Below are 17118 nucleotides of genomic sequence, written 5' to 3' on the forward strand. Positions count from 1 at the left end.
TGAAATTTATGAGTACCAAATTTTATTTAATTGTGATTCATGGTTGTGAAGATATGATTACAAACGTGATTTCGTTAAATCGTGCGTAGACCGCGTAATTTTTTATTGCGCACCGTGAAAACATAACCACATTGATTCCTGGCCATAAGGAATATACTGTGAAAAATTGACCTAGCTAGATTAAACTGATATCAAGATAAGGTCAGAAAGCGATAAAACGCATAGTGATACCGGACCGACAGACCGACAGACAGACAGACCGACAGACAGACCGACAGACAGACAGACAGACCGACCAACCGACCGACATAGTGAACTATAGAGTCGCTTCCACGCGACTAAAAAGGCATAATTTTGACAAATTTTTGAACTTTTTCATCAAAAACGCTCGCAAATTGTTCAGTTCGACGTGCTCGTATGACGTGATTTTAAGTCGAAATTGTAACGTAAACATTTGCGGGCGCGTGGAAATTTTTGACATGCTCAAAATGTCATGATCAGCGTAGAAAGTTGATTAGAAATTAATTTTGCGCATTTTGAAATTTTAAAAGCGCGTGCGCGCGTAACTTGTAAAACATGCCATTTTAAGTGCACTAAAAGTTTGCCCTTGATATGACTTAAATTTTCATAAAGGGTAAAAAAAAAATTACGCTTGGTTTTTAAGCTATGATCAATCATTAAAAATCATAAAATCGCGCGTAAGTCACGTTGCGCAACTCTGACGTCATTCAAAATAGGAGGTGCACAACTTCATGTAAATGCCCACATGTTGTCAAAGTTATGAAATGTTATGTTTACACATTTTAGAGAAACGTGACTCACAAAAACACGGGAAAGAAATAAGAACTAGATTTGAACTCGTCACTTTGACGAGTTAGTTATCCGCACGACAAACGCCACGCGCACATCATACGTGGGAATTTTGCACACGGAAAAAGATTATGGCATTATGACCTGAACTGAAGAATATCATATGCTGTTATTGCTGAATTCTGTAAATTTTGTGTCATATAGTATATACAGTGCAAACGGTATAATCTGTATACATGTTACATACAGTGTAGAATAGGTGAAATTACGGGTTTATTCCTATTTTTAACATGGCGACGGTATCAAAATGAAACACTAAGATAGTAATTTCGGAAGGACATTATCTCAGCAACCACACATTAACGGGTAGAAGAAATTTGAATACGTAAAATATAGATGCGCACCCTTTTAAATGTGATGAACTATTACGCAAAATATGAAAATACGACTTTTTTTATTCAACTGGCCATATGATGACGTCACAACATCCGATTGGCAAAATGTTTACATGAATTCGTATCTACAATCCAATAGCTTCCAGAAAACGTTTAATCATGATTATCACGTTTTATTCTGACGAGCTATAACAGATTAAAATTTACTGTAAAGATGAAAATAAGTGACCCACGTTATTTTCATTTTTAGACATGATGACGTCATAAAAATTAAAATATTTTTAACTCATGCGAAATATAATTGATTGACCTAGACAATATTAAAATCTTGGAGAAAATGGAAAACAGATAATTGGAGATGCGCTCTATTAAATGTGATGAGCTATGATGGAAGATACAAAAATCCTATATTTTATATTCGCGTGGCCATACGATGACGATGATTGATTCGCCATATCAATGCATGATTCCATATCTACAACTCATCAACTTCCAGAATATGTAATAAAAACAACTTTCACTGTAGGAATTACGACTGTTTAAAAAAAGGCATAATTTTGAAGAATTTTTTAACTTTTTCATCAAAAACGTGGGCAAATTATCCAATTCTACGTGCTCGTATGACATGATTTTAAGTCGAAATTGTTTAAAAATTGGTAAAATGACTAGAAAAGGCTGAAAAAACATAAATCATGAGAAAAAATATGCTTTCTCCGCTACGTGCGCGCGCGCGCGTAAAAAATTGCTCGCGCTCGGGAATTTTTTTAATGCTTAAAATGACATGAAACGCATAGAAAGTTGATTTTTCGCATTTTCAAATTTTAAATGCACGTGCGCGCGTAACTTTCTGTGAAACATGCCATTTTCTTTCTACATACAGTTAACGCAAGATATAAATTAAACTTTTGCTAAGTTTCAATTTAAATTGTTGTATGGTTTTCGATCTATGTTAAAACGCGAAATTCATAAAAACGCGCGTAAGTCACGTTGCGCAACTCTGACGTCATTCAAAAATAGGAGGTGCACAACTTCACGTGAATGCCCATTATGTCGACAAAGTTATGAAATGTTATGTTAACACGTTTAAGAGATACGCTCTGCACAAAAAGTGAGAGAGAAAGACCGAAGAATAATGTGAAAAAAAAGAAACGGGACAGTTACAAGGAGCTATCCGCTGAATGCGGATAACTAATAATACAGAAAAAAAAAATATTGATCCACTACAATCACAAGGAGTTATCCGCTACTAAGCGGATAACTAAAAAGATGATGAAACAGGACAGTTACAAGGAGTTATCCGCTGAATGCGGATAACTAATAAAAAGATGATGTTGATGATGATTTCGTACAATCACATGGGTTATCCAGCAACTTCGTTGCGGATAACCAAATAAAGATTTCATACAATAACAATAGGTGATCATTTTATTCTAAATGATCACCTAATAACAGTACAGTAATGATTCAACTTAGACTCATTTTGTGGGCTATTTAGAGACTGGATGATGAGTGAAACATGCTTTTGCTACTAAACAAAACCATTTATTGTCATTTACTTTACTAGCAGTTTTAATATTGATACTGTTCACGTCAAAATATCCATTTGAATTTGTTCCAACTTGCACAAGTGATTCCATTAAAATATCAATATAATCTTTTGGTGAAACATCTAACATGTACACATAGAAGTTGAAATCAGCAATGACACCTGCTTGCAAACTTCTCACTTGTATGTAAGGATCATTTGGCAATGACGAGTCATTCAACTAAAAATTAGACATAGTTTGTATCATTGTATTGGGGTTTATGTGGAACTTTTTCATTTTTTTTTCTAAGGGGTGGGTAGAAAAAAAAAAAATTTTATTGTTAAATGACTAATATGGGAATGTGAACACAAATTTAGAATGCCAGGGTATGGGAAAGGTTTCCTAATGATAATTTAAACTGTAATGGCACATTGAACACATTTATCTTCAAAATTCCTTGCCTGCTTTTATTATATTATAACTATATATTCCTTTGTTTCTTTGCGATCTACTTCACAGTCTCTACCCGCTCATTCCATCCATCCGTCCACAAAGCATTATGGTTTTCGTACCTTTTCTTGGGCCTCTGTCGCCCTTCGGAACGGTTTACCAATCTTTATACGTAAGGCTACTACAATCGCTTATTTTAAGGCTGCTCTGAAAACTCACCTTTTTAACTACTAGTATTATTTGTTCTTAGCATTGATCCTTTGCATGATGCACTCTATAAGCCCCATTTATTATTATTATTATTGAAATCATTATAGGAGATGAGTTTAAATTGTATTACAGTATTTGTATTTTTAAGTCATCAAAATGTAAACGATAATAACTTACAAATGCTGTGATAGTGGAAGATATCTCTTGATAATCAATGCTAGATGGATTCTGCAAACTTTCAGTAAATTCCAATTCTTGAAATATCAAAGTGACCTGAAAAGTTGACACTCCTAAAGACGATATAGCAATTAATAACCTAAAGTTCAATTACTGTTATTGTATTATAACAAATAAAATGTATCCATAGATAAAACCCAGAGAAACCCAAAAAATGCAAATGATAATAACAGATGGATGATGTTTTCCACTAATAAATGAATGACTCACCGATAATAGTTTGAGCAGCTTTAAAAGAGGTGCTGATAATGCTGGAATGCGGACCAACACCTGAGCCACTACACCAGTAATAACCCAGTGCATCAAACGTCATTATTATTGAAAGCATTTCTTTATTTATAGAATCAGTAATAGGAACATCATCTTTGAACCATTGCCAATCAACAGAATTGTTAATCTTACAATAGAGAGACACTGTAGTATACAAAGTCACTCTATTTGAAAGTGGAAATCTTGAAACATAAGGAGGATCTGTAAACCAAAATAAAAGTGTTACTACTTTGTTTCACTAACTAGTCTTATGTGTAGCTCTATATGTAGTCAACAAGAAAAAAATCTCACTTGATTGAATTTCACAGAACATTCCTTCAAATCCAGGTAGACACACACACACATCACAAGATGATTGACGACAGGTTCCACGATTCTGACATTGATCACAGGTATTGTTACTCGAAACTGAAATTAAAATCCATTGTACAGCTACAGCACATTATGCTTAATTATTGTTAGTAGCAAAACACAGAAAAACTATATGTGGTTATACAGTATTCAAATTCAAATTCTTTATTCATCCCGCATGGGGCAATTTCATCAAGGACTGAAATAATAAATTTAAAAAAATACATAGTAATAATCAATTAAAAAATACAAAAATCCATCACATTTAAACGTAACATCTTAAATCTAAAAGATCCTTTTCATATGTGATAAAAAGTTACTTCTATATGATCCAATATAGTGTCAAGTTTGTAAGATGATATCGGTACTTACATTGGATCATATAGAAGTAACTTTTTATCACATTACATTATCAGATCCAAATGAACTTATTTAATAATCCTTTTCATAATTCTTAATACTAAATGGCCCATGAACAAATTTATTTGGAACTTTTATTGAACCGTCTAATACTAGTTGCAAAAAAGAATTTAGTTTATGTTTTGTCCTACACATAGGACTCCTGTTTTAAGTTTATATTTACATTTAGCAAAAATTTCTTTATTACAGAAAGATAAAATATTTCGCAATGAGCATTCGGTACATACATTTAAAATGTTCACTAATCCAGATCGATCTTTAAGGTTTAAATTGTAGAACCAACATATAAAGGAAAAGGTCACGCTTTCCACAAATGAGTTATAAAACATTTTTAAAATACACTTATTTAATTTAAATTCATTTAGCTTCCTTAAACTACGGTTTCCCTTTTTTATTAAAGTTTCAGTATTTAATCCCCAGCTGAGACAAGGGACCTACAGTATAAGAGTTAACAATCTCAACTGGTTCGTTATTTAAAATTGTGACCTCAGGGCTATCTTTCACGCCAAAAATCGATAATCATATCCTTCGTCTTAGAAATATTCAGCTTAAAATACGAGTCAACAGAAAAATTATCAAAAGCATTCAAAACAGGACCATGACTATTATTTCCATCCTTAAGAAGTGTAGACCTAAAGTAAAACTGAATCGTCCTGCGTACTACGGCAATCGTCAGTATATAAAATATAAAGTAATGGGGATAAGACACAGCCCTGATAGTCCAGTTCCCTATGTGCAGACATGTGGAAAGCGTAAACATTGTGTTTTATGAATATGAAGCATGCTGGTTATAAAAACCCATGTTGTCAAATTTCTAAAAGTCATCTTTGACCTCTGACCTCAATGTGAATGTTTTGACCCATTGAAAATAAAATAGTAATATCTTTGCTTAGATTAAATGAAATAATTCTAGTGCCAAATTATTTGGGAGATGCATATATTCGTTCTAATGGAAAAGTTTGTCCAAAAAAGGTTTTATTTTTGTGAAATTTTTCGAAATATTTACATTTATATGTTGTATAATAACTACATTTTACAAAAATAAAAATACACTTTTTTTCCTGTACCTAATTAAGTTTTCATCAAAATAATTTTAAAATGGTCTTGTTTGATAGGCCTACATAATAACATTTTCTTTATATAAAAAAAACAAAAAACTTTATATTATATATATACTCATAAAACACAAGGTTTACACTTTCCCCATGATTTTCACACACACGAAAATAATAGTTAACTGTTTAGTTGCTTAGTACTATTGTTTTTGGGTACTGGAATTATAGTGGATTTTTTCCATAGTTTCGTTATCATGCATAAATTTAGACCAACACAGAGTTGGTCCGAACAAAAAAATTACGTTTTACCCTCAACTTGATCAGGACCATATAACTCTTATTAAAATTTATTTTTCTTAAAAGGGTTTTTATGTTATTTTTTTTCAATATTAATCTTTCTATATTATTTTTAATATCAATATTTTGTAGAACTTGATCCTGTCTTATTTCATTATTTATTAACACCTGATTTTCAACTCTTGAATGAAAATCATCAAGCTCACAGTTACAATATCAAGATGTATTTCTTGCCTAACTCTATTTTTAGAATTTATAGAAGCCATTGTTATACCTTGCCAAGCATTTCTTAAGCTCCAGTTTACAAAGAGTGCTTCTATTTTACTCCTATAATTTGCTTTAGCTACACAAATATCTCAATCCCCTGTTTATTTCATTTTCACACCGGCACAGATCCTGGGAAGTGGGGGGGGGGGGGGTGTGGTGGCGTAGGGACATGTCCCATATTTTTTACTGGGGGATTGTCGCCTTCACTTTTCAAGAGCAAAATCATTAATTGTTAAAAATGAAATAGAAAGTAAGACTTCTATGACAAGCATGATGTATCGTATGTAATTTCAGAAAATACAGTATCTAAGACTAGATTTTGCGTTCGCATCAGGAGCAGTGCCTAAAAAGTGAGTAACCCAAAATAATTGTCTTCTTCCAGGCGGAATTTTTATGTGCTCAGAAATCGATTGAAACGACCCCTGGACCCCCAGGGGTCCTTGGCGGCACCCTGGCTCTCAGCCTAATGTTTTCATTTTTATACAGTTTCCCCCACTATTAAAAACGGATCTGCGCCGTTTCATTTTCATATTTACTTCCGGTAAAAAATAAACGTTTCTTTATTAATAATTTCCGTTTTAGTGATCCATGGCTTGTTGTTGGAAAATACCATTATTTGTCTGAATTACTTCTTCAACACACTTATTAATATACGCGGTAATTACTTCTATGATTTCATCCAGATCCAGCGACGAATTGTAACAAACTTGCCAATCAGTGCAGTCAAAACACCCTCTTAGGGTTTCAATACTATCTTCTGTCCAAATTTTAACTGTATTAACCACTGTATTTGCTCGTTGAACTAGAGGGAACTTAGAAAATAACCGTATGGAATTGTGGTTCGACGCTCCAAGAGGCGGGAGAGCAATTGGTGTATACATATCACGAATAGTACCATAGCAAAGATTTACCTTGCGAGTTGGACATATATTATTGTGTTATATATTGCTGGTATGCCCTAAAAGTCCTAGAAAATTTGTGTTGATTAAAATCACCGATGAACAAAGTTTGGTGCGTCGGGAGACAAGGCTTCTATATTTTGGATGGTGTTTGAGAGCGTTTCAGATGCTCTACTCGTCTTGGCAATTGGGGAATACATCACACACTCAAATAGTCGTAACAATGCGCAAAATATTTCAATGTCAGGATTGCATACCTTCTCCCTCACAACAACGGTGTTGCACCATTGTTGGTTATAATAATTTTTCTGAATGTAATGTCCTATCTGCATGTATGAGTTGAAAACCATCAATATCCATGCATAAATCAGAAACATTCTCGTTCCGCCAGGTTTCCATTAAACAAAAAGTTTGTTTCTTCCTTTCCTACCTCGCTTTTTTTTCTTGACTTGTCCGTATGTCCGTAAAAATCATCTGGTAATTGTGTAGATCTGGTACCAAGGCGGGTGTGTTTGATCGAAGATTCAACAGAAATTCCTTGCTGTACGTTAATCTGACTATATGTTGGTTATCGCCTAAGTTCAAGCCTGTTGCCAAAACACTTAATTACCTCGTAAATACCACATAGAAAATCACCATAACCACACACTGTTTAGAAAACATCATGCAAACTAACAAGCACAAAAAATCCACACAAATAGTAATTTACACAAAAGTATCACATCAAATATCCCACGAACAAAAATTTCAGTCCTGGTCGCCACTGGGTACTCGGACGTTTTGCCGAATGCCATTTCGCCGACCAGAAATTTCGTCTACATGATTTTGGGCAAAACTGGACATTGGGCCAACTGGACATTGGGCCAACTGGACATTGGGCCAACTGGACATTGGGCCAACTGAACATACAGTATGACCGACAGGACTTTTTGTCGACAGCACATCACGCCAAAACTTCTTCTTTATTTCGTCAGGTACGGTATCACTACACTCATTTTCAATAACCGCACTATTAGACTGCACGTCTCGTTTTCACATGTCAGTTTTTTTATACGGAAATTATCTAATCGACAAAGTGTCCTGTCGGCCAATTGTTCTGTCAATGAAATGTCCTGTTGACAAAATGACCGGTTGGCGAAATGTCCGGTCAACGAAATGTCAAGTGAGTTAAAGGTCTGGTGGCCAAGTAGCCTGTCGACCACTTTCTGTCTGTTTATATTGTGTCCGTCCATAGAAACATATCATAATTAAATAAACAGAAGTATTATTTAGTATTATGTTTATATTATTTTTTTAGTTATATTATTAAGTATTAAAGACATTAAAATTACACAAAGACCCAAGAGAAAAACTTACATAATAGTGTATTGTAAATTGTAAATAGAATTCCATCTGCTTTTAAACTTACATGTTTCACAGAACTGTCCAGTGTAGCAAGACGGACAGGTACACGTGTATGCAGTACAGGAACCAGAATCCTGGACACAATCAGCTCCATTTTGACAAGCATTATTGGAACAAGCATTTAATACTGAAATAGCAAATAAATTATATTTTAATTTCTCTTTAATTACTTGATACGTGAATAGAATTCCATCTCCTTTTAAACTTACATGTTTCACAGAACTGTCCAGTGTAGCAGGATGGACAGCTACACGTGTATGAAGTACAAGAACCAGAAACCTGGACACAACCAGCTCCATTTTGACAAGCATTATTGGAACAAGCATTTAATACTGAAATAGCAAATAAATTATATTTTAATTTCTCTTTAATTACTTGATACGTGAATAGAATTCCATCTCCTTTTAAACTTACATGTTTCACAGAACTGTCCAGTGTAGCAGGATGGACAGCTACACGTGTATGCAGTACAGGAACCAGAAACCTGGACACAAGCAGCTCCATTTTGACAAGAATTATTAGTACAAGCATTTAATACTGAAATATTAAATAAATTAAAATTTACTTTCTCTTGATATAGCTGGTTCTTAAATACTATTTCATCTACATTTTGTGCTGTTTTTAAACTTACATGTTTCACAGAATGTTCCAGTGTAGCATGCAGCACATCTACACGTGTATGCAGTACACAAACCAGAAACCTGGACACAAGCAGCTCCATTTTGACAAGCATTATTGGAACAAGCATTTAATACTGAAATAGGAAATAAATTATATTTTAATTTCTCTTGAATTACTTGATACGTGAATAGAATTCCATCTGCTTTTAAACTTACATGTTTCACAGAACTGTCCAGTGTAGCAAAATGGACAGCTACACGTGTAAGCAGTACAGGAACCAGCAACCTGGACACAACCAGCTCCATTTTGACAAGCATTATTAGTACAAGCATTTAATACTGAAATATTAAATAAATTACAATTTACTTTCTATTGATTTACTTGGTATGTGAATAGAATTCCATCTGCTCTTTGTGCTGCCTTTAAACTTACATGTTTCAGAGAACTGTCCAGTGTAGCAAGACGAATTTGTCTTTATAATATAGACTAATGGATAAAGGGGAATTAAAAGATGCTCCAGCTCAAACAGGGATACTATCGGACTTGCGGTTTCGGAGGAGATAGAGGAGCAAATTTTGCTTGGTACGTGAATAAAATGTCATCTGCTTTTTGTGCTGCTTTTAAACTTACATGTTTCACAGAACTGTCCAGTGTAGCAGGATGGACAGCTACACGTGTAAGCAGTACAGGAACCAGAAACCTGGACACAAGCAGCTCCATTCTGACAGGCATTATTGGAACAAGCATTTAATACTGAAATATTAAATAAATTATATTTTACTTTCCCCTGATTTACTTGGCACTTGAATAGAATTTCATCTGCTGCCCATGGCACTCTTCAATTTTCACCTATTGTATTGCATCCTTGATCGATTTTGGTAGTGGGGAAATGCAAAGGATTGCCAAACGCAATGTTAGGCAGTTGCAAAGAAATTGGTTTAAAAAACACACTTTCGTACAAATTTGACTTTATAATATAGACTATAATGGATAAAGGGTTTAAAAGGTGCCCCAGCTCGAACAGGGGTACTATCGGACTTGTGGTTTGGGAGGAGATAGAGGAACAAATTTTGGCTTAGTGCTATTATAATATAGATTTTACTGTCCCTTGATTTACTTGGTACGTGAATAGAATTCCATCTGCTCTTTGTGCTGCTTTTAAACTTACATGTTTCAGAGAACTGTCCAGTGTAGCAAGACGAATTTGTCTTTATAATATAGACTAATGGATAAAGGGGAATTAAAAGATGCTCCAGCTCAAACAGGGATACTATCGGACTTGCGGTTTCGGAGGAGATAGAGGAACAAATTTTGGCTTAGTGCTATTATAATATAGATTTTACTGTCCCTTGATTTACTTGGTACGTGAATAAAATGTCATCTGCTTTTTGTGCTGCTTTTAAACTTACATGTTTCACAGAACTGTCCAGTGTAGCAGGATGGACAGCTACACGTGTAAGCAGTACAGGAACCAGAAACCTGGACACAAGTAGCTCCATTCTGACAGGCATTATTGGAACAAGCATTTAATACTGAAATATTAAATAAATTATATTTTACTTTCCCCTGATTTACTTGGCACTTGAATAGAATTTCATCTGCTGCCCATGGCACTCTTCAATTTTCACATATTGTATTGCATCCTTGATCGATTTTGGTAGTGGGGAAATGCAAAGGATTGCCAAACGCAATGTTAGGCAGTTGCAAAGAAATTGGTTTAAAAAACACACTTTCGTACAAATTTGACTTTATAATATAGACTATAATGGATAAAGGGGAATTAAAAGGTGCCCCAGCTCGAACAGGGGTACTATCGGACTTGTGGTTTGAGAGGAGATAGAGGAACAAATTTTGGCTTAGTGCTATTATAATATAGATTTTACTGTCCCTTGATTTACTTGGTACGTGAATAAAATGTCATCTGCTTTTTGTGCTGTTTTTAAACTTACATGTTTCACAGAACTGTCCAGTGTAGCAGGATGGACAGCTACACGTGTAAGCAGTACAGGAACCAGAAACCTGGACACAAGCAGCTCCATTCTGACAAGCATTATTAGTACAAGCATTTAATACTGAAATATTAAATAAATTAAAATTTACTTTCTCTTGATATAGCTGGTTCTTAAATACTATTTCATCTACATTTTGTGCTGTTTTTAAACTTACATGTTTCACAGAATGTTCCAGTGTAGCATGTAGCACAGCTACACGTGTATGCAGTACACGAACCAGAAACCTGGACACAAGCAGCTCCATTTTGACAAGCATTATTGGAACAAGCATTTAATACTGAAATAGGAAATAAATTATATTTTAATTTCTCTTGAATTACTTGATACGTGAATAGAATTCCATCTGCTTTTAAACTTACATGTTTCACAGAACTGTCCAGTGTAGCAAAATGGACAGCTACACGTGTAAGCAGTACAGGAACCAGCAACCTGGACACAACCAGCTCCATTTTGACAAGCATTATTAGTACAAGCATTTAATACTGAAATATTAAATAAATTACAATTTACTTTCTATTGATTTACTTGGTATGTGAATAGAATTCCATCTGCTCTTTGTGCTGCCTTTAAACTTACATGTTTCAGAGAACTGTCCAGTGTAGCAAGACGAATTTGTCTTTATAATATAGACTAATGGATAAAGGGGAATTAAAAGATGCTCCAGCTCAAACAGGGATACTATCGGACTTGCGGTTTCGGAGGAGATAGAGGAGCAAATTTTGCTTGGTACGTGAATAAAATGTCATCTGCTTTTTGTGCTGCTTTTAAACTTACATGTTTCACAGAACTGTCCAGTGTAGCAGGATGGACAGCTACACGTGTAAGCAGTACAGGAACCAGAAACCTGGACACAAGCAGCTCCATTCTGACAGGCATTATTGGAACAAGCATTTAATACTGAAATATTAAATAAATTATATTTTACTTTCCCCTGATTTACTTGGCACTTGAATAGAATTTCATCTGCTGCCCATGGCACTCTTCAATTTTCACCTTTTGTATTGCATCCTTGATCGATTTTGGTAGTGGGGAAATGCAAAGGATTGCCAAACGCAATGTTAGGCAGTTGCAAAGAAATTGGTTTAAAAAACACACTTTCGTACAAATTTGACTTTATAATATAGACTATAATGGATAAAGGGATTAAAAGGTGCCCCAGCTCGAACAGGGGTACTATCGGACTTGTGGTTTGGGAGGAGATAGAGGAACAAATTTTGGCTTAGTGCTATTATAATATAGATTTTACTGTCCCTTGATTTACTTGGTACGTGAATAAAATGTCATCTGCTTTTTGTGCTGCTTTTAAACTTACATGTTTCACAGAACTGTCCAGTGTAGCAGGATGGACAGCTACACGTGTAAGCAGTACAGGAACCAGAAACCTGGACACAAGCAGCTCCATTCTGACAGGCATTATTGGAACAAGCATTTAATACTGAAATATTAAATAAATTATATTTTACTTTCCCCTGATTTATTTGGCACTTGAATAGAATTTCATCTGCTGGCCATGGCACTCTTCAATTTTCACCTATTGTATTGCATCCTTGATCGATTTTGGTAGCGGGGAAATGCAAAGGATTGCCAAACGCAATGTTAGGCAGTTGCAAAGAAATTGGTCTAAAAAACACACTTTCGTACAAATTTGACTTTATAATATAGACTAATGGATAAAGGGGAATTAAAAGGTGCCCCAGCTCGAACAGGGGTACTATCGGACTTGCGGTTTGGGAGGAGATAGAAGGATAAATTTTGGCTTATTGCTATTATAATATAGATTTTACTGTTCCTTGATTTACTTGGTACGTGAATAAAATGTAATCTGCTTTTTCTGCTGCTTTCAAACTTACATGTTTCACAGAACTGTCCAGTGTAGCAGGATGGACAGCTACACGTGTAAGCAGTACAGGAACCAGAAACCTGGACACAAGCAGCTCCATTCTGACAGGCATTATTGGAACAAGCATTTAATACTGAAATATTAAATAAATTATATTTTACTTTCCCCTGATTGACCTGGCACTTGAATAGAATTTCATCTGCTGCCCATGGCACTCTTCAATTTTCACCTATTGTATTGCATCCTTGATCGATTTTGGTAGCGGGGAAATGCAAAGGATTGCCAAACGCAATGTTAGGCAGTTGCAAAGGAATTGGTCTAAAAAACACACTTTCGTACAAATTTGACTTTATAATATAGACTAATGGATAAAGGGGAATTAAAAGGTGCCCCAGCTCGAACAGGGGTACTATCGGACTTGCGGTTTGGGAGGAGATAGAAGGACAAATTTTGGCTTAGTGCTATTATAATATAGATTTTACTGTCCCTTGATTTACTTGGTACGTGAATAAAATTTCATTTGCTTTTTGTGCTGCTTTTAAACTTACATGTTTCACAGAACTGTCCAGTGTAGCATGTAGCACAGCTACACGTGTAAGCAGTACAGGAACCAGAAACCTGGACGCAAGAAGCTTCATTTTGACAAGCATTATTAGTACAAGCATTTAATACTGAAATATTAAATGAATTACAATTTACTTTCTCTTGATATAGCTGGTTCTTAAATACTATTTCATCTACATTTTGTGCTGTTTTTAAACTTACATGTTTCACAGAATGTTCCAGTGTAGCATGTAGCACAGCTACACGTGTATGCAGTACACGAACCAGAAACCTGGACACAAGCAGCTCCATTTTGACAAGCATTATTGGAACAAGCGTTTAATACTGAAATAGGAAATAAATTATATTTTAATTTCTCTTGAATTACTTGATACGTGAATAGAATTCCATCTGCTTTTAAACTTACATGTTTCACAGAACTGTCCAGTGTAGCACGATGGACAGCTACACGTGTAAGCAGTACAGGAACCAGCAACCTGGACACAACCAGCTCCATTTTGACAAGCATTATTAATACAAGCATTTAATACTGAAATATTAAATAAATTACAATTTACTTTCTGTTGATTTACTTGGTATGTGAATAGAATTCCATCTGCTCTTTGTGCTGCTTTTAAACTTACATGTTTCAGAGAACTGTCCAGTGTAGCAAGACGAATTTGACTTTATAATATAGACTAATGGATAAAGGGGAATTAAAAGGTGCTCCAGCTCAAACAGGGATACTATCGGACTTGCGGTTTGGGAGGAGATAGAGGAACAAATTTTGGCTTAGTGCTATTATAATATAGATTTTACTGTCCCTTGATTTACTTGGTACGTGAATAAAATGTCATCTGCTTTTTGTGCTGCTTTTAAACTTACATGTTTCACAGAACTGTCCAGTGTAGCAAGATGGACAGCTACACGTGTAAGCAGTACAGGAACCAGAAACCTGGACACAAGCAGCTCCATTCTGACAGGCATTATTGGAACAAGCATTTAATACTGAAATATTAAATAAATTATATTTTACTTTCCCCTGATTTACTTGGCACTTGAATAGAATTTCATCTGCTGCCCATGGCACTCTTCAATTTTCACCTATTGTATTGCATCCTTGATCGATTTTGGTAGTGGGGAAATGCAAAGGATTGCCAAACGCAATGTTAGGCAGTTGCAAAGAAATTGGTCTAAAAAACACACTTTCGTACAAATTTGACTTTATAATATAGACTAATGGATAAAGGGGAATTAAAAGGTGCCCCAGCTCGAACAGGGGTACTATCGGACTTGTTGTTTGGGAGGAGATAGAGGAACACAATTTTGGCTTAGTGCTATTATAATATAGGTTTTACTGTCCCTTGATTTACTTGGTACGTGAATAAAATTTCATTTGCTTTTTGTGCTGCTTTTAAACTTACATGTTTCACAGAACTGTCCAGTGTAGCAGGACGGACAGCTACACGTGTAAGCAGTACAGGAACCAGAAACCTGGACGCAAGCAGCTCCATTTTGACAAGCATTATTAGTACAAGAATTTAATACTGAAATATTAAATAAATTACAATTTACTTTCTCTTGATATAGCTGGTTCTTAAATACTATTTCATCTACATTTTGTGCTGTTTTTAAACTTACATGTTTCACAGAATGTTCCAGTGTAGCATGTAGCACAGCTACACGTGTATGCAGTACACGAACCAGAAACCTGGACACAAGCAGCTCCATTTTGACAAGCATTATTGGAACAAGCATTTAATACTGAAATAGGAAATAAATTATAATTTAATTTCTCTTGAATTACTTGATACGTGAATAGAATTCCATCTGCTTTTAAACTTACATGTTTCACAGAACTGTCCAGTGTAGCACGATGGACAGCTACACGTGTAAGCAGTACAGGAACCAGCAACCTGGACACAACCAGCTCCATTTTGACAAGCATTATTAGTACAAGCATTTAATACTTAAATATTAAATAAATTACAATTTACTTTCTGTTGATTTACTTGGTATGTAAATAGAATTCCATCTGCTCTTTGTGTTGCTTTTAAACTTACATGTTTCAGAGAACTGTCCAGTGTAGCAAGACGAATTTGACTTTATAATATAGACTAATGGATAAAGGAGAATTAAAAGATGCTCCAGCTCAAACAGGGGTACTATCGGACTTGCGGTTTCGGAAGAGATAGAGGAACAAATTTTGGCTTAGTGCTATTATAATATAGATTTTACTGTCCCTTGATTTACTTGGTACGTGAATAAAATGTCATCTGCTTTTTGTGCTGCTTTTAAACTTACATGTTTCACAGAACTGTCCAGTGTAGCAGGATGGACAGCTACACGTGTAAGCAGTACAGGAACCAGAAACCTCGACACAAGCAGCTCCATTTTGACAAGCATTATTAGTACAAGCATTTAATACTGAAATATTAAATAAATTACAATTTACTTTCTCTTGATATAGCTGGTTCTTAAATACTATTTCATCTACATTTTGTGCGGTTTTTAAACTTACATGTTTCACAGAATGTTCCAGTGTAGCATGTAGCACAGCTACACGTGTATGCAGTACACGAACCAGAAACCTGGACACAAGCAACTCCATTTTGACAAGCATTATTGGAACAAGCATTTAATACTGAAATAGGAAATAAATTATATTTTAATTTCTCTTGAATTACTTGATACGTGAATAGAATTCCATCTGCTTTTAAACTTACATGTTTCACAGAACTGTCCAGTGTAGCAAGATGGACAGCTACACGTGTAAGCAGTACAGGAACCAGCAACCTGGACACAACCAGCTCCATTTTGACAAGCATTATTAGTACAAGCATTTAATACTGAAATATTAAATAAATTACAATTTACTTTCTATTGATTTAGTTGGTATGTAAATAGAATTCCATCTGCTCTTTGTGCTGCTTTTAAACTTACATGTTTCAGAGAACTGTCCAGTGTAGCAAGACGAATTTGACTTTATAATATAGACTAATGGATAAAGGGGAATTAAAAGGTGCTCCAGCTCAAACAGGGATACTATCGGACTTGCGGTTTCGGAGGAGATAGAGGAACAAATTTTGGCTTAGTGCTATTATAATATAGATTTTACTGTCCCTTGATTTACTTGGTACGTGAATAAAATGTCATCTGCTTTTTGTGCTGCTTTTAAACTTACATGTTTCACAGAACTGTCCAGTGTAGCAGGATGGACAGCTACACGTGTAAGCAGTACAGGAACCAGAAACCTGGACACAAGCAGCTCCATTCTGACAGGCATTATTGGAACAAGCATTTAATACTGAAATAGGAAATAAATTATATTTTAATTTCTCTTGAATTACTTGATACGTGAATAGAATTCCATCTGCTTTTAAACTTACATGTTTCACAGAACTGTCCAGTGTAGCAAGATGGACAGCTACACGTGTAAGCAGTACAGGAACCAGCAACCTGGACACAACCAGCTCCATTTTGACAAGCATTATTAGTACAAGCATTTAAT

The 17118-nt window shown here is 35.0% G+C and overlaps 2 protein-coding genes across 2 annotated transcripts in view; one reads left to right on the top strand and one right to left on the bottom strand.

Annotated features, from left to right (window-relative positions):
- Positions 1 to 17118, top strand: part of LOC140040484 (small ribosomal subunit protein eS26) — a 375295-nt gene that overhangs the window by 12644 nt on the left and 345533 nt on the right. The window lies entirely within an intron of this gene.
- Positions 1 to 17118, bottom strand: part of LOC140041134 (adhesion G-protein coupled receptor G7-like) — a 29067-nt gene that overhangs the window by 9076 nt on the left and 2873 nt on the right. The window contains exons 2-7 of the mRNA XM_072087551.1: positions 13830 to 13952; positions 13613 to 13735; positions 4190 to 4306; positions 3839 to 4099; positions 3569 to 3681; positions 2767 to 2971 (exon numbers count right to left, since the gene is read on the bottom strand). Coding sequence (XP_071943652.1) covers positions 2767 to 2971; positions 3569 to 3681; positions 3839 to 4099; positions 4190 to 4306; positions 13613 to 13735; positions 13830 to 13952 — 942 coding nt within the window. The remainder of the gene's footprint in view (positions 1 to 2766; positions 2972 to 3568; positions 3682 to 3838; positions 4100 to 4189; positions 4307 to 13612; positions 13736 to 13829; positions 13953 to 17118) is intronic.

The sequence above is a fragment of the Antedon mediterranea genome, chromosome 2 (genome assembly GCF_964355755.1).
Source record: "Antedon mediterranea chromosome 2, ecAntMedi1.1, whole genome shotgun sequence".
NCBI classification, from domain to species: Eukaryota; Metazoa; Echinodermata; class Crinoidea; order Comatulida; family Antedonidae; genus Antedon; species Antedon mediterranea.